Raw genomic sequence first — 22,001 nt, 5'->3', positions numbered from 1 at the left:
CATGAGGTGTTTATTAAGGATTTCTTACCCTGTGTGAAAACAGTTGAAATCCTAGAGCAGAATCTTTGAGGTTTTCTACTTCTATGCTGTACAAAGCAAACGAGTTTGCAGGCTATGGCATTTCTTTTGAGGTTTACCATATATATATGTCTATGCAAAATAGACATACACAAGTGTTCTCCTAACAGATCCAAGGACTTGAGAGCACAAACAGGAAAACTTTGTGGATTCTGTGCGGGTTATTATTTTAAGGAAAAAACCACAACATTATGTAAATTATTAAGGTCACTTTGTTTCAAACACAGATCAACCGTAGCCCTGGTCTCAAAAACTTCTCAGGGTGATGTGAGAAAGCCAACAAGGACGGAATGGAAGCACAGCAGAGCAATCCCATGACACAGAAGCAGCTGTGATGCCACCTGTGGAGCCTCACGAGCAATGGTGCTCAGGAAGTCCCCAGCCAGCCACACCCTCCACATGCTCTCTCCGGGATGCCAGGGAGAAGCATCCTCACAAAAATTCGTGTCCTCAGCATGGGCACCCTCCTGCCCACCCACCTGTGTCCCCCAAGACCCTCCAGGACCGGTCCGTTTCAGGAACACAATCAGCACTGCAATAACAGGCTGGTTTATCATTAGTGTGAAATTCACCTAGAATGCAGCTCCCAAACACACCAACAGCTGGGGAAAATAGAATGGGCAAGGCAGAGGCATTAATGAAAATGTGTCACTTCTAAGCTACCTCCTAAGGAGATAACTTAGTCCCTAGACCTGTAAAACAAACCACAGGGCCTGAGAGCTGCCAGGGTGCAGAAAGACCAGGGGACTCCTCTCTGCCATGAGTTCAGGTCTACATTTTCTGCCCTCAGATGAGATAATCAAACTTGATAAACTCCCCAGGTGCCATCACCAGGGACTATCATTTTTTATTTAGTGTCTTCTTCACTGTGGGGCAGTGTTTCAAATCTCTGACAACTGCAGGCAATGAAGAGAAGCAGCAGAGACTTTGGGAAATACATGTTGCATAAGAGAAACTCTCCCTCTTCTCTCTCAAAGAAGGAATTTCCAAACTGAGATTTAAAGCAAATGAAATGCCTCAAAACCAACATGTTATCTGGTGATATTTCTCTTTCCTGCAAATAGTGTAAGCCCAACCATTTTAATAACCTAGACAGCCAGCCTATCTGGGCTTGGCATTCACTCAGCCTCATACCTAAAAAAGCAGGAGTGTATCCAAATTCCGTCTTTTCTTCTCTTGTTGAGGCTCTGAACTGCTGAACTTCCTTACTATGAGTCAACCACGACATTTGAATGACACTTATCAGTACAAACCCCAAGACACATTATTTACCATTAAGAAACAGACTTCCCCTGTAAAATTAAATCAAAAAATGCTTAATGTAGAATATATAATGCGTGGTCTGAAGTACATCTAGAAATAGGTCTGCAGTAGAACCCTATTAAACAAGGTACTGATGCACTTTTTTAAAGTCAATTCTGTATCTTAGGTTATGTAGGATTCTTTTTCTAAATTCAAATCCTTTGCACTGGTGCAGTCTCTTCTTGCTCTTTGTGCATCCTCCTCCCCTTCCCAGCCCCTGCTCCTCCACAAGGGTACGTTGCTTTGGAGCTGTGTCTCCCTAGGCCTTGAGCCAGCATGGATGAGTAAAACTTTGGGAGTGATCTGCTCAGTGACTGTGCAAAAGGAGCGGCGTGCCAGCTTCTGGGACCTCCTGCCAGCTGCTCCTTAAAGCATTCACTGCCACTGGGTCTGCAAAAGTCATCTTGCCCCAGTTCTGCCAGATAAACAACAAAAACTCTTGGGGACCCCTTCTGAAAGAGGCGAAGAGGGAGGGAACAAAGCTAGAAAGGGCTCAACTCCCTGGGATGTGCCAAAGATGAGTGTAACTAAACACCAGAATGTTTAGCAAGTTAATGCTATTATTAACACCAACATTTCAAAAAAAGCCCTAATTTGATTACATCTTGCTGCACCACCTCAGAAGCGTCCCAAACTCTTTCCCATGATATGTGCCTGGCTTCCTGCAAGGGAATGGTGCCTGCAGCAGCTCCATCTCCAAGCATGTTCATTCATATGTTGATTTTTGAGCCCTGCTTTCAGCCCTGAAGGCAGGCTTTGCTCAACTGCCAGAGGCTATGCTTGTTCTCTTGTTTTAAATTATTTTAATTATCGCAATAACAAGGTAATGTTCTAATCCAGTAACTGTTTGGTACTTTCTGCTTCCTAAACTGACCTAACCTGGGAGAAAACTCTAATACAGATTCTCAATTATTTCTTGAATCGCTTTGTCAGTAAACCAGCACCATGTTGGGGTCTCTTGGGCAGAGAGAGATTATACATATAATTATACACCTCCAATCATCCAATAAAGAAGATGATACCTATTGTTCCCGAGTCTTCTGACTTAAATGAACGAATCCTCTATAAATTGGCTGCTGATCTGTATGCAGGAAAAGATTAAACAGATTTGATGGATTATTCATCAAACCATTGTGTCCCTTTAATCCCAGATTTTGCTCAAAGGAGGCAAATTTATCTGTCATGCTAAAAGCTGCAATCAAAATATTGAACTTATGAATTACTATCAGGACTAGGGAGAGAGCAAACCCTCACCCTCTGAAGAATGTGCTGTGCTCAAGGATAACAGCACCACAACAGCAAGGACAACTAAGCTTTTGTCCCTGGCTCTTTGGACTCCCCATTGCTCCTGCTCCCTGGTTCAGTGATGACAAATAAAGGAAATCATGCTTGGGAAAGGCAGGATATTTTCTGGACCTACACCTTCACTGCTGAAGAATGGTCTCTAAATCCTGCCTATTGCTTGGCTGTATTTCGGAACAGAATCTCACTAAACGGCAGCACCACACGGCAAACACTGACTACCTATGGACAGACACACCTTTTGGCTTTTTGGGATAACGGCAACAGCTTTACCATCCTCATCCATCCCTGCAAGGATCGGCATGGTTGGAAATGTTGCAGTGAAATGTATCTCCCAGGGTCAGGACTTCTACAAACACCCTGAGTACTCTTGTAAACAAAGCAGCACCATTTCAATGCACAAAGCAGCAGCATTCTCCACGATGACTGGCAGGGTTATTGTGTTTTGCTGTTTGTTTGCTCCCACGTTTTCTTTTATTCAGAGAGAACAAGAGTTCGTTCAACTGACTTGGCATTAATGAGGTGCTAATTTTATTTATCCTACTGTGCCAGTATTTCACACAATAGTGATTTTCTGCCTTGGGAGATCTGGGTCTCACACAGATAGGAAAAGATGATCTGAATCAATACAGATACAAATATACATATATATCTGTGGTTTTAATGCATTGAAAATGAGCCCCGTATTTTATTACAAATCCTTTATTCATAGGGAGAAACTGGCTTTCCCATGTGTATCAGAAACGAACATTGATCAGATCATTCCAAAAACTAAAGCAAACCTGATTTTCTTCTGGGTCTAGAAAGCCAATAAAAGCATTTTAGAACTGCAGTGACAGGGAAAGATAAATTGTGTGCTTCAAAACAAATATATCTTCAAACCAATTTAATACTCAAAGGATTTGAGAAAGAGGGAGGAGGAGCTTTTGCTTCATGGCTTGCTTTCTTTACAGAGAATTTCTTCACAAATGGAGATAAAATTGCTATCTAGATGTGGGAAGTCGCACATAAAGCATTACTAGCTTCCATTTACAAGCAAATTAGCTATTATGGCATAGCCTCAGAATACTATACTGGGTTTAAAGCTGAATTAGACTGTCATTACGATAGGTGGAGCCTAAAAATCCTGGGGTTTTTCTCTATTTTGAGCTTTTTTTTTGCTCAGGCATCCCCTTACACAGCCTCTTCCCTGATTTCCACTGAGTTCTCTGCTTCTGAGCTTGCAAGCAGTGTCCTCTTGTTCAACCCTACTTCTCCAGTCCTGATTTCCAGCTGGACATGGGGGCAGAGTACAGTAGGTCCCAAGTCCATAACCTGATAACTTTAGTCCTTTCTGGAACATGCTCCAAAACCCTTTGTTCAGGTTAGTTTCTTAAAACAACACATTTACATTGACCTTGTAGTTTAGATTACAAACTTGCACTATCTGGGACCTGAAACTGTGAAGATACCACTTCACAATAAAACCCTGATTCAGGCATTGATTTGTCATGTGAAGTAGAAAGCTACAATTTAGTGCTGAGGATGAGAAAGTACAATGAATTTATGAAATTCACCTTGGCAGGGAGAGACTGGTCAGCTTCCTGAGATTACTTAGTACTGGTAAATGCTTGTATATACTTACCTTTCCAGCAGATTATATGTGACAAGAGCAGTCTTGGGGAGTTATTACATAAGAAAGACTATTTAAAGTTTATTCATTTTAGTATAATTCTGACATTTCTAAACTAAAAATAGCCTCCTTCTTGTTCTTGTGGTGTTGGAGAACCTCAAAGAATCTCCAGTGCAGAAAATGTATTTTTACTTCATAGCTCAGTGTTTCTTTCACATCAGGAAGTGACTTTTTTAGCCACAGTGCACTATAGCTTCACCTATTAATAATTCCTGGGTGCATCATGCACTGCACACTGCAGAATCTCCTGGTGAAGTCTAATCTCACTGCCCTTAGCACTCATAAGCCCTGTTCTTGTACTCACGCAGATTTAATGAGAAAATAAAGATTGTTGAAAGAAATACAGCTTATGCTGAGTATTGAATACTTAATTCAAGTCTACACGAGTGTATTAGCCAAACAATAGGGTGGGAGCCTTTTTCCAAACAGGTTCAAGTTTTTGTGCCTCTTCCAAGAGTATTTTAAACCCCAACAGTTATGACAGAATCCAACTTAACTTTCACAGAAACTGGGGTTCAATTATTAATAGTGGACTCCTTTGTTTGTAGGTCAGCTCCTACTGGTAAGGCACAGAGTTTGGTTAACAGGATGCTTTCACTGCTCCCTGGCATTGTCAGCACATGCATTAAGAACCAGCACGGGGATGCCACGCTGGGTGCAGGTAGGACAGTCCGCCCAGCAGTGCCTCCCAGCTGCTCTGCCCTGACACCAGGGACACACCAGGGCTTTCCCAGAGCCCTGCTGGGCCACACAGCCACTCCCAGGGGCCAAATGGGGCAGCAGGAAAAGAACTGTGGGTTTTCTGCAATGTCTCTGGGGAATTTGTAGTTTTAGAGGCAGAGGCTCAAAAATAGGAAAGGGGAAAAGGGAGCACAAAAAAACTGCAAGTGTCGTACAAAAGGCAAGTTCTCGCTAAGGAAATGTTAAAATCCATTTACGTGGTAGCATTTGGCTTTTAAGAAAGCTTCTGAAGAATGCTGTGTGCAAAGATGCTGTTTTCATGGAAAACAACTGTTCCAGGACATCGTGTGGTAATCAACTCCTAATCTAAATATGCAAATACATCTCAAGATTAAAACTGTTCTAAAATCTCGTATCTGAAATCAGCACCAACTTTCCTTCCTGTGCCAATTCTATCCTGCTTTTCTGTAGAAAGCACTTCATCTGCACTATTTGGTCAGAACAAATGCCATAAATACTGCTTGGTAGCTTCCATATTGTCAAGAGCTATTAAAAAATATGTCAGATACCCTACTTCCTCTCACAGACCAGATAAAGAAATATATTACCGTGCAACATTTTGGATAGAAGTAATCAGGGTATCATGTCTAAAAGGGATAATTAAAAGGAAAATAATAAAAAAAGAATCCTGATTTAAACCTTGGCAGTTCCCATCTGAGAAACTGTTTAGAGAAACATCTCTATCAGCCTGGATTAATGCCGATTAATTTTTACAGTTATTCTATTGGAGGTGACAAAAAATATACCTTTACAAGTAGAGGGGACAGATTTCAGATCTTATGTGATAAAAGCTGCCTAACTATTCTAATACTTCTATAATACCCAGGGACAGCTCTTTAATACTGCACATCGCTTGTCTTCTAATATATTACCAGGTTCCTGCTGATGCAAGTGATACAGGCACAGCTTCCAGAGCATTGTGGCAATTTTACCTCATCGTTAAAGTACACAACAATCCAATTTTGTTAACTCAGCTTCACACCCTCTAAGACCAATTCCTGGCATCTTCTGCATTAGATTCAGAGCAGTATTTATTCTCCACAGCACATATCATCTCCAGGAGCACAACTACCACTGCAGCAAGTCCTCTTGCACATTCTCCCGGAACATCTGAAAACCATTGCTTAAAAAGGGCACAATAGGATTAGCAAAAAACAATATTCTCCTTCAAAAAAACATACAGTGGCAGTGGAACAGAAAACTGCCAAGGCTACATAGGTAAAAACAACCCAAAGCAATCATCCTTACTTGTGCAAGGTTTGAGAGGGCCGGTCATTTTTCTCCAGTTGTCCATAGCAGCTCGTTCTTGCTTCAGGAATGAAGGAGTACTTTTCCAGCATGGCTGACGCAGCAGTGGCAATAACCCCAAGGCCATCCCGTACCCGAGCTTCTAAACTGTAGTCCCACTCATCATAAGCTGCTGAAATGAGTCCTGAAGGAAACTCCTTGGGAGTGATTTCTGTGTTACCACTAACCAGGCTGGGAACTATCCAAAAGAAATCATAGCCAGTAAGGCCCAGGGACCGAGCCTCATCCAGGATGTAGACAGCTTCGTCCTTGGAACAATACAGCAGGATGACGGATGAATGGATCTTCTTCAGCTGAATTTGGGTCTTGGCATCTCCAAAGGCAGTATCGAGTATGATGACATTCTGCATGTCCCAGCCCACAAAACTGTTTTCCACAGTGGTCTTAATGACATTGATGAAATCTCGATATCCAGGGAAAGTGGTGGTCACCAGAGAGAACACGTGCCAGTCGTAATCCTGCATGATCTTCAGCATGATAATGGCTTCTTGCTGGATGGAAGCCCCAAACTGGAAGAACGTGGACATGACATCCTAGAATACCAAACACAGCAAAAGATTAGTAATTTGGTACAACTCTAAAGGGAAGAGAATCTCTAATTCTGCTTTCTTTGTTCTGGCAGAGCTACCAAACTTCTATTGCATTCCAGTAACTCGCTGTGATTTATCATTTTCCGATCATCATTAAGCAATGTTGATCATAGGTATTACAGCTAATTAAAATATTTGCCAAAAAGTAACAAACCAATATTTACATAGGAAATTTCCAAGTGCTTGATCACTTGAAGACAACAACTCAGATCAGTAGCTACTGAGGAAACTCCCTAAGGACAGCCACCCACAGTTGAACAACTCTCCAGCAGGAAGTTTTACATTCCTGTAAATGTAGGAATGCAAGCCAACAAACTCACACCAATTTGTAGCAACAGTGGAAATAAAGTGCAATGCTCATGCTGTATACATGCTGAAGGAGCTCTGTACTTCCAGACATAATGTCTGAGGGAACTTCATTTCCAAGGTTCACTAGACTCGGAGGAAGCTTTCAGACTATGCCAAAGCAGATTTTCTGTCCCCAGGGACTGAGTTCACTACTGGTCCTGCTCCATTCAGAGCACATGGCCCATTGATGCCTGATGGAGAATTAACAGGATGGGACTCCAAGGACAACCAGCAATCTGTCAGCATCCTCATTAAAGGACTTAAATGGAAGTAACTTCAAACAATGGCCCCGGAGTCTCTAACTGCTCTGTAATGTTGCCCAGCACAGATTGGTTTCTAATATTTGTCATATGATTTACGGAATTAATAACATTTTATACAGCATAAGGGCAGGTGCTGCTTATTTTAACATTATTAGAAATAGGCAGCACAGTTAATTTTGTTGGCACTAAATTTCCAAACACTTTCAGTGGTCTATTTTTATTAAGTTGCTGTAAGATCTAAATTTATTTTTGAATTTTACATTCTGCATTTACATACAATAATTAGAGTGCCAAAATGATACATGGGAAGCTGTATAATTCTTCCTTTTTATTTTACTTCAGTATTTATTCTTGACCAGTAGAGGCAACTTATCTGCATCATTTTCAGAAACAGAAAGCATGAACTCCTGGTGAAACAAAAGCTTATGATTTAAAAATAAGATAGGAATCATTCAAGATTTCTTATGCAGGCTTCTGATGGAAGACACATACGGTGCCTTTAATTTAAAGAGTTTTATGATCATGGTCACAAACTGCTATCCTATTTTACACTTGCAGGGAACAGAAACAGATTAATTGATTTGGGTTTCATGGCAGGGTGGTGTTAAACATACAAATATTAGTGAGAATGATAACTCAGCTCTGCAAGCTCTGCAAATCTATTCCAGGAAAACAGTCTGCACTTTTTTTAATAGAAGATGAGGAGTGTTATTACTTTCCAAGTGTTAAGAAGCTGACACCAGGATTTTATATAGCTTGACAGCAATAAAAGTCTTACAACTTGTGTCATACCCTGAAGACTGATACTGAAGGTATAAAATACACACTGCTGGTGGTAATGAAATCATCTGCCATGGCTTCTTTGGTACCGCAAAGATGAGATTCTGAATGCCAGAGACAGATTTGAGATGTTGTGGGTTAATTACACGTTATAAAACATGTTTTGGAGAGGAACTGAAGAAGGAATATTTGATTGCTGAATTCTTCCAGGAGCTATTTCCTGGTGACCCTGTACCTGGATACATAAAAACAAGCAAACAAGATTTTCATATGGGGATATTCACAGCTAAAGGAACCCAGCACACAGAACAGCTGCTCAGAGTCAGCATTTAATGTTTTAATTACTGATTTACAATTACACAGCAAAGTAGATATCTAGAGACAGTGCCACGAATCCAGCTTTGCTGCAGCTTCCTAACTGAGCATAAAAAACATTGTAATGCAAAGGCAATCGCTTCAGTTTTCTTCTCCAACTCTTATCTTGGTTTCCATTTCTGATTATGCTAAATTACAGTAGAAAGTAAAATAATTTACAGTAGATTAATTAGACTCTATCCATATCCTTTCAACTCTCCCCCATTTCTACGTATGTTTTATGACTACTACTGCAGTGGAATAATTCTTTCAAACAATACATACACCTTGGTCCTTTGTGCATGACAAGGAACTTCTCCAATGAGGCAACTCAAGTATTTGAGGACAGAGAACAATCACGTGGACATTTTCTAGTGTGACCTTTCTAACTAGTAAATACAGATTTTTAACCTAGAGCAGTCCTTGGCATCTTCCCTGGCAATTAAGAACAGTCTTGAGCACAATGCTCTGTGTCACCATTGCAGCAGGCTGACAACAAGAGAGAAGAAATAAAAATAAATCCTTTCCTTTTCTAAACATTATGTTAGAAAAACAGTTTATGAAAGGAGTTTTGATTAGACATTTTTGTAAAGGTCACACCCATATTACAAGAACCTGTTTCCTATAATTGTGAATGTGAAGTCTAGTCAAAATCCTGATCAATGGTGATTTTGGCAATCATGATCAATTTGTGATTAAAATGCTGGAAAAGCCTGCAATTATACAGTGCAAAGTTTGTGTTCAGGAAAAATGGAGGCATAAATATCACAAGTGATATTCTCATCTGAAGAAATCCCATGTAACTGCACTGACTTCACTGGATGCTTTTATAGAGCTGAAGACCTGATGTATTTACAATGCATCTGAAACAGACGGAAGATTACAAGCAAACTGTAGCCTTAGGAACTTCAGCAGATACTTAAATGACTATAAGGAGAATATTCAAGGACATATCCATTAAACTGGGGGGGGGAGGGAGAAGTTTAGTGAAGAAATAGCAAATAAACAAAACTGTAACAGATTCAACTATTGAATTCTTAAACATCTACACAGCTTTTCATTTTGGGGGGTTTTAAGCTTCACATTCTTTTCAAAAAGCATTATTATTCCTCTGCTTTATACAGACTTAAATTCCATATGTGTAACAAAATAGTAAGTTCCAATTTTCTATATTCAAATGCAAACTAGAGTGATGTTTGTGAAAAATCAAAATTATTCTGTTATTTTCATTTAACTGTCATCTTCTCATGTATTGAGACATCCATCTAAATCATTGCTGAAGTAGGAATACAGATGTAATATCAGAGGTGCTTTAAATGCACACCAGAAATTTTTTTTTTCCATTCCTCAATGTCCCCAACTATTGAGATTACTGGTGGAGGTTGTAAGGAAGTGGTACATTTTATCCAGGGCAAGAAAGTTTTTACAGAGGAATTTCTCAGATAAATCTCAAAGCGTGACAATCCCAAGATGCTACACTCGATATGAGTAAAAATTTAGTAGGAAGAAGTAGTTTTCTCTCTCAACTTCTTAGGTAGATCCCACCACAATCATGGGAACAAAAACCAGCAATGAAAAGAGAAGGTAAAGAGCAAATGGAAACTTTTTGTTTCTGTCTTGCACATGAGTGTGCAGTTTACAGCAAAACATCTCCCCATATGTTTCACACCAGAAGGAAATAATCCTTCAATTGCTTCTTGCTTAATGTTATTCCTGAATTTTGCATGTGACATAAAGTTCTGTCGTGCAGGAGAAGGGCACTTCAACGTTCCCACGCTTGTGCACAAAGCAGCGCAGCTCTCCCTGCTGCTGTCATTTATAGATTAACATACTAGAGCAAGTTGCTTTTTAATTAGTGTACCAAGTCTATAAACCTGTCACTGTTGTCAGAATTGCGTTTCACTTCCCCAGTTCCAGCAAATTACAGGAATGTTTCTCTGGAAACCTCATCCTCAGCTATTTTCAAGACATCTTGGTTTCCCAGCTCTGGCTTTTCCACGAGCTCAGCAGGGGCCACTCCCAGCTGCTGTAACAGCTGAGGTAAGTCCTGGCAGTACTTTGTGCCTACCAGGGAAAAGGCTGCAGGAGTTGGTCAGTTAAGGAAAGAAATATTTACTATCTAAACTAGCATAGCTTTTGTCAAATGAAAATTAAACGCTAAACCAGAACAAAACTGGGGTCAACACAGGACCAAATCAATTTTCCACTCCTCAGACACAGCAAGGGACAGTCCCTTCACTAGTAAGACCATATTATGACAGGAAGCAAAAACCAATATGAAAGAGTTTAAAAAGAAATCCAGAGGATGAGTTTATTCAGCTAGCAACAAGATTATTATGACAGGACTATAAGTAGGACTTTAAAGTTATCTTAATTGCTTCATTCTTACTCTCTTTCACAAAGATCAGCAAAAATAATTTTTCTCTGATTTTACACCACTGTAAATTAGACATTCCATTCTCATAAAGATTTAAGACACATGGTACCAGGTCTCCATACACAGTGCAAGCTGTTCCCTATTTAATGCAGTATAGTAGTTATTCACTATTTTTATAAAGACTGGGAAAAATGAAAGCCAGAGGTTAGTCATGAATTCAACTGAATAATTTAGCATCACATCAAAAATATACTGAGCAAAATTATTTGTGCTGATCTCAAATGTAGGTAGAAAAGTGCATCTTGCAGGTTGTTAACTTGGTACCATTTTTCTTGGATTACTTGAAGTGGTGCACTGATCCTCTGGTAAACACGAAGTGAGTTGCATTTCTCTACCTTGAATATCCAGGCCCCAGCCACAGGGTTTTTCTTTGCAGAAGGGCACACACCCATGCCAAACTTTCAGTAAATGCAAGCACTGAAGTGGAAGAGCTGAAAGGAAAACCTTTACTCCAAGACACCCTGCATATTTTTGAATTCTTAAGTTATTAAATTCCGCCTCTATTCATTAAGAGATAGAACACGCAATTCCCAACACAAACAGCTCACTGAGGTGCCCAGGGAGAAAACTCCTCCATTATCACCATGGGAGCAATTTGGGGTAGATTATACAAAATTCTGTGCTTTCATACAAAGTACAGCAACATGTGAGGGTGGAAATAATTTACTCATTCTTACAAAACACAGAAAATACCTGCCTCCCAAGGACCTGTCACCACTCTGGCCCCACACATGGTGAAACCAGAGCCAGAAAAAGGGTGGAAATTTCCTTACTCCATAATTTAACTGGTGCAAATGCACAGCCACAAAATGTATAAGGGTCAACTAAAAGGACAACCCAAGACCTTACTTTTTATTTTAAAAGTTTGCTCTAGGAGAGGAACATCGAAGTTAGAAAAGGGCAGTAGAAAGCAAGGGAGTACATTATGGCTTTCCAATGTCTGACATGTCCCCTTTTATTATTTCAAGGAATAAATAGCAGAGAAACATGATTTCAAAAGGTTAGCACTGGCTTAATCAAGCATGTTCTTTCCCATTTCCAGAGGGAGTCTGCAGGAATTCATTTCGCAAAGACTTCTGTATTTTCAGGTCATGGCTTCATCCTAAGAATTTTGCTAGGCAACAAGTTTTGTGGGGTTTTTCCTTTTTAATATATCCATTTAGTGTTGTAATACCTATTTGGCTTATCTAGGCCTGTTACAATAGCTGAAGTTTGTCACGATTTTTTTTTTTTTGTACCAGAATAGCAAACAAACAAAGACAAAGGAATGAGAATAGTTTCTAGAGATTGTTGCAGAGTCATCTGGGTTTGATCCTTTACATTTTCGAATAGTAGAGTGTCATGTCTAATGAAAGTAACTCAATATGCCATTACAGTGAAATAATCTAATTATGGAAGATTACTAGTCTTGCACAAAGTTCATGAGCCATTCCTGGGCTGGACCTCACTCACCATCTGGGTTTTCAACACATCTGGGTTTTCTTTCACAGACTGTTCAAACACTGGAAATTGTGGTGTCTCAGTGTGAGTTCCTGATGAACCAGGACAGACAAGTGAAAAATGCTTTCAAAGGCTGAAATGAGCCAACAAGCCTGTGACCAGGCAATAAAACCCTGGAAAGATTCACGTGAATCAGCAGGGATTTTTGGGGTGGTCATTTGATGGAAAGTTTATTAAAAAGATGCCTCCTTTCTAGATAGACTTTAGTTTCCACAGGTACAGAAATGTTTCACACCGTGAATATTTCAATGAGGAAGGGCAAAATTGTGGGTCTACAAAAAAGGTAGCATGGAGCTGCTGTGCTATTTGGGTACGTAACAGCTATTGTGCAGCTTTTGGGGTCAAAACAAACCCCAAGATAAGAGTAGGGTACTGATGCCTGCAAAGAACATAAGGGAGAATAACAAGTATTTTCAAAAAAAATATATTTGTTTTGTATGTTCAAATATTTCTTGAATATAAATCCTTGACTCTTTAACCCGTGGTGGGTCATGTGGTTCTGTACATCAGTGTAATCAGCATTATCTTAAAATATTTTACCTTTATGGGATTTGCATGCAAGTTTCACTTCCTGTCAGTATTTCACTCAGAAAATAAATATTGAAAAACGTGTTTCACCTAATATATTGGGCAGCAAGGAGGACGGATTTTAGCTGAGTATCATTGTTTTTATGCCACTTGCCATGACTGCAGATAAATGCTTTGCCATTTTTTAAATCCAGATTTTTTTCATGGTTTGTATAAGCAGTGTCCTTCTGCTTTATTCATGTAATTAGTCATCACTAAACTGATGTAAGTAAATAGTCTCTTGAAGAGCCGAAGAAGACCTCATTTTCCATAGGAAAATGACTTTAAATGAGCCACGGAGCACATCTTTCACCTCAAGGAACACCTGAGTTCACATGGAGAGCTCTTGAGTCTGTCCTTTCAGTGAAACCTCTGAGCAGTTGTTATGAATGATGGGAGAGCAATTAGGAAAATTAATGACTTTCCAAAGACAGGGAAAGCAATTGCTGTGAAGTTACTCCAATAATACTGGTGAAAGTAACTGGCTTTCTGCTGTGTGGGAACATTCAGCTGCCAACAATTCACATTTGAGACACCAAAACAAAGTTTTGGTGACAGCATTAGAAAAAAAAATGGGGTCCTGTTCCAGCTCTCTCCATGGCAACATGAGGAAGTTTAGAACACAGTGACAGTGACTTGTTCTGTACAGGTCACCTCCTTGGCTGAGAAAAAGAACCAGTGAAATGATGCAATCCAACCCCAAACCATGATTTTACTGCAAAACAATCAAAATGCACTTGTTGCAAGGAGGAAAGCCTAGGTGCATCTTTTGAAACAAAAAAAAAAAGCCACCAAACATTTTTCAGGCTCATAGAAGGCTGTTCACCAGGTATCAGAAATAATAGGCATTAAGAGAGCATCATCAAGCCTGCAAATTAGCCCAGTGAAAGGCCAAGACTCAGGAAATCCAGCAGGGACACACACAGACATTTTAAGAAAGGAAAAGTCTAGGTAACTTTCCTCTCCTAGTACTGGTAGCTCCTTTTAACTCACATAAGTCATCCCTTGAAATAAAATACCACGAAGATATAGGATGTATGAAGGATAACACTCAAATAAGGCAGATGGATCTCTGGAAAATAGATAAAAATCTTTGTATATAGACTGTCCATCCTCACTATCTCTCATATTCCGCCGGGCCTTTATTTACTGATGTTCCCTTGTTTCATATCAGTATTGAGACACTCTGCTTTTTACTACCCAAACAACACACTGGGCTATGGGGAATACCTCACCTTCCTCGAGTTGCACTCTGTGGCTGTGGAGAATTATCTATCAAATCAGTTAGTTCATTTACTTTGAATCTCATCTGCTCCCATAAGACCATCATGGATGAGCTTCTCTTGATTCATGGGCAATTTGGGGAACTTCAACGGATATAAAAGCAAAGCATTTAGGTTACAGTGAGTTATATTATTTCTTGGAGCAGACAGCAAGGTCTAATTATAAATCTTGAAAACAATCCTGCTGCCAATGGCTATGCTTCCTGAAATCAACCCTGTACATGGAGTTTAACCAGTTTCAAAATGAATCCCAGATAGCCAGGTTTTGGTACAGTCAGATGGATCTCTGACACAAAGAGGGATTATAAAATTTCCAAGCAACTCCAAAAAGAAACAAATGAAAGAACAGTGCTTTATCTTTCTCTTTAAATGAGAAATGAAGCTTGCCAGTACATATTTTTTAGATTTTCAGTAAATAAAATTTTATTGTAATAGTTAAGACTTACATACTTTACTGCCCCAAAGGATTATATCATTAGTCTTTAAAAAGCACAGTGGTCACATTTTGTCTGATTAACAGCTTTTTACAGCACCAGCCTAATTCATTTTCTTTTCAGAATCAGTCACCCATATTGACTTCACTCTACCTTGGCCGTAAGTTTAAACAAGCACACAAATTACTGTGAGCCATCCACAGAATATGCTAGAATCCAAATTGACATCATCTTGGGTATCTGCTAAATCAAAATATGTAGTGGTAATATTTTAGCTAAGTAAAATTGGATGTGTTTATATTACTATTGCTGTGCAATCAAAAAGTATAAGTTGTTTGAACAGCTTATGGAAGCTTTCAAGAATCGATGCTACGCAATAATTCCTCCCTGGAACAAATGTTCATTCCAGCTATTTGGTATGCAACACACTAAACATTTTGCATAATTATATCACTTTACAGTGTCATTTTCATATGTATTGTATACCCCAACCTAGAGGAAAAGTTGCTTAGAACAAGGATTTGAGGCAGTTGAGGATAAGTATGATTCTCTGCTCGAATCTCTTATCTAGTACAAATACTGCACAAGAAAATCCTGCAATATCAAACCACTTACAGCTCACACACCAACAGAAGTTACGACAATTTACAGCTTTTGCCATTAGCAGCTTTAAAAACAACACGATCCAATCTTATTAATCCTGTAAACAGAATCAAAACTTTACCTACCCACAATAACATTTAAATAATACTATGGCCAAGAATTCAGCATTAAATCCAAAATCAGTAACAATTTATGATTTAATAGCAACTGAATTCAGCCAAATAGGCTGTTTACTTACAGTGTGGATTGCATGTGTGCATAAATATCATACACTATATAGAAAGATAAGCATCATTGAATACCAATAAAAATGCCTTAACACATCATCTCCTTATCTGAAAACATTTGGTCTCAACTGAATGCTAAAACACTTCTCACTTGTGTTGAGGATGAGAAGCCAGAAAACCATTAACTAAGTCATTTCCATATATCTCCACTTAACAAGTAAAAATGAAGGTAACAAACAACCTCCTCCTCCACCCCCTTTCACCAAATGGTGAGTATAAAACATTAGGCAAATAAAAGAAATATAAAGCCAATTTAATTTTCTACCATGTGCTTGTAACTAGGTGCTTTTCCTTGATGAGCCAGAAATCTTGGACCAGCACCTCTGTGAACTTGCTTCAGCAGCACTGGACCAAAGAGAGAAACCCAACAGCCAGAGACAAGCTGGGGAGGGCAAACAGACAGATGGGAAGGGAATTTTTTAAGAGGAAGGTTGAGCAGAGCTCAAGGGAGCCATTCCAAGTAGCTTTCCATGGCAACAGAGATTTGTAGGATAAATTTAAGTATCAGAGGAAGAAAAGAGTTTGAAGACTCTTGATCTCCTCAAGAAGACAGGCATTTTGGTTCCCCAGGTAGTTTGGGTGCTAAACAAGAAAAGGTGCAAACCTGACTCACCTGCCTTGGGAAGGCAAAGTGACAAAACCCTTGTAACTCACCCAAAGCACATACACTGCTTTAAAACACTCCATGCTCAGTATGCTCCTCTGCTCTAAGGTACAATCAGCAGATCTGAAGAAGGGACTGTACTCAAGGGAAATTCCATTTATGCTATCCTTTACATTCTCCTCTTTAGGCACCATCTTTGGCCTCTGGGCAAAGCTACAGCTGCTCTTGTGTTATGCTAATAGATATTACAGGGTTTCTCAGAGTGAGGGATCAGCCTATCAATCTAGAAATTCACATCTTTTTCCACTGTACATTTCAGAGCAGCAGGTCAGAAGCAAGTTCACTTACAAAATTTCTGATACGTGATCTAAATCCGTACTTACATATCACCCTAGCTCAAGAGGAGAGGGCGACTAACTGCTTATCCTAGAATTAATCCTACTGATAAGAAGGTAGCACAAAATACACCAACAATGAACAGTATTTCACTGGTACTCACTGTGGAGCCTTTGAATAATCACAAAACAAACCATAATTGTGTTAAAGCAGCAAGGGCTGCAAGGGCTCCAGTGCTCAGAGCTACTGCGTCCATACCAGAAGGGACATAGGAAGGACTGTGGAATTCAGCTGCAGGCAGATACAACAGCTTCCCCCATCACTGTGCATTCCAGATAAGGACATACGCATTCACTGCATCCTGTGATGGAGGGTGAGGTAACTGAAATGTGCAGACAAAAAAACCTAATGCACCTACTTTTTCTGACTCTACCCACACTGTCCCACACATTTGACTTAAATCCACATTTCCTTTTTGGCATTCTGTTTAAGGATGCACCAATTTATTTAGTTGCAAGAGTATCACACATCAAGAGATTTGACAAGCATTATTCCCATAAGCAAATAATACTCCAGGCAAAAAAGCTTTACCAACATATATTCAAATTACTGAGACTTTACAAGGGCAGTAAAACTATTTCTTCTGTGAAATAGCTTAGCTTGTTACTTTTCCTTAGTTACGCAGAGGCAAAATATCTTTAAGCATGGCTCTGATTTACAGTAAATATCAGAGGGAAAACAACATCAAGAAAGAAAATGTTCAAAATACTATTTGTCTCCTTACAAGGCATAGTAATTCTTTCTAGAAATTAGTATGGATTTAACAGTCACACCACACACAGTAAATGCTGCAGTGCTACAGCAAACTGAGTATCTTATTTCCAGCTATAAAAAAAAAAATGTTTGTACGAAGTGAAGAGGACTGATGACATCTTCCTTAACCTGCACAGTATCTTTGAAGAGAGAAACCTCATAATCCTTGTACTGAACACAAATAAGTAACAAAAATTATTATATGGGTTGATGGTTCTAAGGCCAGAAATTTTTATTACTTGCATTTGACAACACAAAGCATGCAGCATTGTCCTAGATAAGTACAACACCAAACAAATCAATGACTTCCATAGATTCCTATGAGAATATGAAATTATACTTCTGAGTTTTTCTAACCTTGGTATGAAACAAAAAAGATTTGTAGCTAACCTTGGTATATGCTACAACAGTTAAGATTTTTTCAAATATCCATAATGCAACTAAATTGCAAATGCCATCACATCTAAGTTCAGTGTGAGCTCAGGGTGCTCAGAAGTCATCAGGGGTGGGTTTGCTTATGCAGAAAGGAGCATCTGTACAGGTGTGACAGTTCATCTATGCCCATTTTATTTCTGCTACTCTGTGTGTCCTCAGGAAAGAGTTTCATGCTCAGTTAACTGAAATAGTTTCTCTACAAACACAAAGTGGGAGTTCTTGTTCATTTTCATTAACAGAACAAAGGGATTTAGATGCCAATCCTTCGGGTTCCTTTGAAAAAAAACCCTTTTGTGTAGGATGACTAACAAACAAAACACCTGTTCTTACAAGTTGTTAAATGCTTTCAGTTCCACACATAAAAGATGAGTACTTGTTACATTTCAGGGACCTTATGTAACAAAGCTTGTTAAGAAAGTTGCAGTTGCAGTTTAGATTTCAGCGTGACAGGCACAAGGGAACGTGTTTCCCCTGAACTGTATCTTGATGTGCCTCTGCGTCCCCCGGTGCCATACACTAGAACAGTACTGTTAAGTTTACAAAGTACGAAGACTGCTCTTCTTTTACAGGTCCTTTAGAAATAACCTATGGACCTTCTGGCATCCAAAATCCAGTCTGAAAATTACTGACTTGAAAGCAACATCCCAGCCATTTCCATGCGATACCTGATGTTCACAGCAGGTGTATTATTTCACTATTGTTAAACGTCATTAAGTAATTTAGGATTGATCTTCACAACGACTTACTGTGATGTACTACCAGAAAGGAAAAGATAAAAGCCATGACCTGATTCCTTGCAATATATTGCAATATATTCCACAAGAACTCCTTAAATACAAGTGAAATGGAGAAGAACAGATGAACACTTCACTGCACAGCTCTCACCAGGCAGTTCTGACCCTCCTCACAATGACTCATAATTCTCTGTATATAAGCAATGCAATTTCAAGTTTGTCAGATAATAATACTTCATGTTACATTAACAGATAATTTAAAAAAAGAATAATTAAGCTGTCCCAAATTTCCACCTTTTCTGCAAGGAAGACGGTCTTCTGGAGCAAGCAGGGATTGTCCTGTGTTCAGGGGCAGATACAGCTCATTTTAGAGAGAAAAGTGTTGATTTTTCAAATCCCTACTAAATAAGGCAGTCTTTCAGTCTTTCTGCACAGTATGTATTGAAAATTGGGAAAGAAAAGACAACTGAGATGTAACATCTTTGCCATATTGCTTGACATGCTCCATTCCACAGAAAGTTGAATCGCTCGCCCACGTGAAGCTCTTCAGGAGATGGATACCTGGATAATCCCATGAGACCTGTGATTCCTCCTGATGGATAGACATTTGCTGCTACATGGCAACAGTCTGTCGGTCCATTAGAAATCTCAGAGAAAGAAGCAAAAACACGCTCATGTAGAGGAAAGCTCCGTTCTGATCCTACCTCACCAGGGGAGTAAATTGGGTTGCTAAAGATCAGATCAGGAGCAGGGTACTCAGAACAAAAGCATCTCTATAAACCATGCACAGAACAAATGACCGTGTTTATGTTACCAAACACGTGCTGCAGGGAGTGGGCCAACATCCCACAGCAGGGATCTTCTCTACTCAGCCTGCCTGGCACAGACTGCAAAATCACTGGCAAGGAACTCAGAATCCCTGAGCTACTCAAAGGATCTTGGATAACAAGAGTGGAGGCGAGGAGCAAAATTCCACCCACTGAAAAGGGAACAGCTCCCCATTAAAGGCCTGGACAAGAAAGGGCAGATGTTAGAAAGCACCACAAGACAGGAGGAGTCAGGTGAGCTCCCACTGACACCCTACCAGGTGTCCCACGAGTTAAAATTTCATCTGGAACTCTGCTTCTAAAAGCCATTTCTGGTGACAGCTCAGCTATTTCCAACACATCTTATACCAGTTCTGCTGTCCAGAGCTGGTACAGAGCCAGAGACAAACATTCAGCATGCTGGAAATAGATGAACAGTGCAAAACAAACTCGCTCACAGTTATCAGCAAATCTTTCCTTTCACGATTTGTGGATTATAATTAGTAAAAATATGGACAACCACTGGTTCCCAATAAAAATATTAAACATGAAAGTTTTATCCAATTCTAAAGGAAACACTTTCATTTGAAAACACAAACAGGAAGTCTTATCGTTTGAATTTGTGCTCTCTTTCAGAAAATATAGAAAAGCACAGAGCAGAAGTAATGCAATGTGACAGGTGACTGGACACAAATCACAAACAGTTAAGGAATGCCATTTACAAAAGCCCATTTCTTCAAGTTAATCACCCTTCTTATTAAACAAATACTAAGAATAACATGATTTAAAATAAAATTAGGGAGGGCCAATAAAAGTTTCAGTCACTCATTACAGCAATAATTGTCCATTACTCTCCATAACGTAGCTTAGCCAGCACTAATGTCTCTCACTTCAGACTGCATTTGCAAAGTCACTGTATCATAAAAAGGGATTTTCACAAAAACTACATTTCAACAGCTCTCAGTTTCCAAGATGTAACAGGTTTTCTTTGTAATAAGGAGTGAGCCTTAGAGTGAGACAGAATAATGTATATCCTTGTAAATCTTTCCTCCTGGAAAATTTACTCATCCCCAACAATAGGTAGAAGAGTTTAGCAGAAATCATGACACAATGCCACACCTTATGAAATGTCTTAAACACATCCATACAGAAATAGTTTCTAATCTCTTTAAAGTGATCATAAGTCTGGTCTAAGTGCTTTTATTACTACATATGGATGATAATGTGTTCATGCCCATAATACAGCATATAACTTTAAAATACAGGATATAACTTGACTTAAATTATCTTAGTGTCCCAACGGATAACACAATCTGATTGTGGAATAAAAATTAAAGCTGAAGAAATGGTAAATTCTATTGACATCTGATAAAAAATTCAAGCCTGTAAGATAAACTATGTTCTACATACTAAATTCTACACTGTATGTGTAGAATTATGTACCCCAAAAGACTTCTGCAGAGTTTCATCCCCCTCCAGAAGATTAAGAAGCACATTTTCCTTGTAATTTTTGCCCGACCAATCTCATTAAGGACTTACATTTATTATTATACAGTCACTCCATAGAAACAAGACATACTAACATTTTCTTGCTCTCTATGAAAACATCAAACAGCTTGTGGTGATCAGTTATAATACCCCATTTGTTTTTTCTAAGAAAAATTGTTATTTCTTACAACCTCACCTAAACCCCTGAGAAAGCACAGATTTTATGAAGTATTCATGAGCAAAATTCAACACAAAGCACAGAATTAGGTATAAATAAACATAACATAATTAAAGTAAAATACAGATGCTTGGGGCTATAGCAGAAATTAGCATATATGGAAAAGTATTGCCTCTTCATAAAGAAGGCTCAAATTATTACTTGAAAATGAGACTACCAAATCAAAATGAGCACTCAGCTGAGCAATGATATTTGTACATACCTTGGTGCCTTTGGAAATTAAATGGATGCATAAGGGATATTCTCATCAACTTGTTTGTATAGATCGCAATACAACAAGGAGAAGAATTTGAGAAGACAATGCTAAAAATGCTGTAGTTTTTTCAGCACACAAGCAGAAGAGATAGAAGAGATAGAAATTAGGCCTGACTGCTAACACCACCATCTGGGAATTTGAGAGAGATTTGTCATCTCTTCAGTTTCTTTCAGAAAATTGCTAAATGCACACACAGGTATATTATGAAGCCCATGCCTTTGTATGAATGAATATGAGGTAATTTCCCAAAGCATTTAAACATTTCCACAGTTTCTTAACATGTTAGACCTCTTCTCACCCTCAGCAAGTAGTAGCTTCAACTCCTACGATGAATTCCTGCCCAAATCAGAAAAAACAAATAAATTAATTATTTCATCTTTGGTTTTCCTGCCCAGCATAAAGAAAGATATGACATTATCTTTCCATATTTTGAACAGGCAGT

General features: G+C 39.1%; 1 protein-coding gene across 4 annotated transcripts in view; it reads right to left on the bottom strand.

Moving 5' to 3' along the window:
• Positions 1-22,001, bottom strand: part of GRIN2A (glutamate ionotropic receptor NMDA type subunit 2A) — a 168,203-nt gene that overhangs the window by 67,770 nt on the left and 78,432 nt on the right. For all 4 annotated transcript variants that reach the window (XM_032125739.1, XM_032125738.1, XM_032125736.1 and 1 more), the window contains one exon: positions 6,344-6,936. In XM_032125739.1, coding sequence (XP_031981630.1) covers positions 6,344-6,936 — 593 coding nt within the window. The remainder of the gene's footprint in view (positions 1-6,343; positions 6,937-22,001) is intronic.

Source organism: Corvus moneduloides, chromosome 16, assembly GCF_009650955.1.
Source record: "Corvus moneduloides isolate bCorMon1 chromosome 16, bCorMon1.pri, whole genome shotgun sequence".
Taxonomy (NCBI): Eukaryota; Metazoa; Chordata; class Aves; order Passeriformes; family Corvidae; genus Corvus; species Corvus moneduloides.
This window is presented reverse-complemented; position numbering and strand designations above follow the sequence as displayed.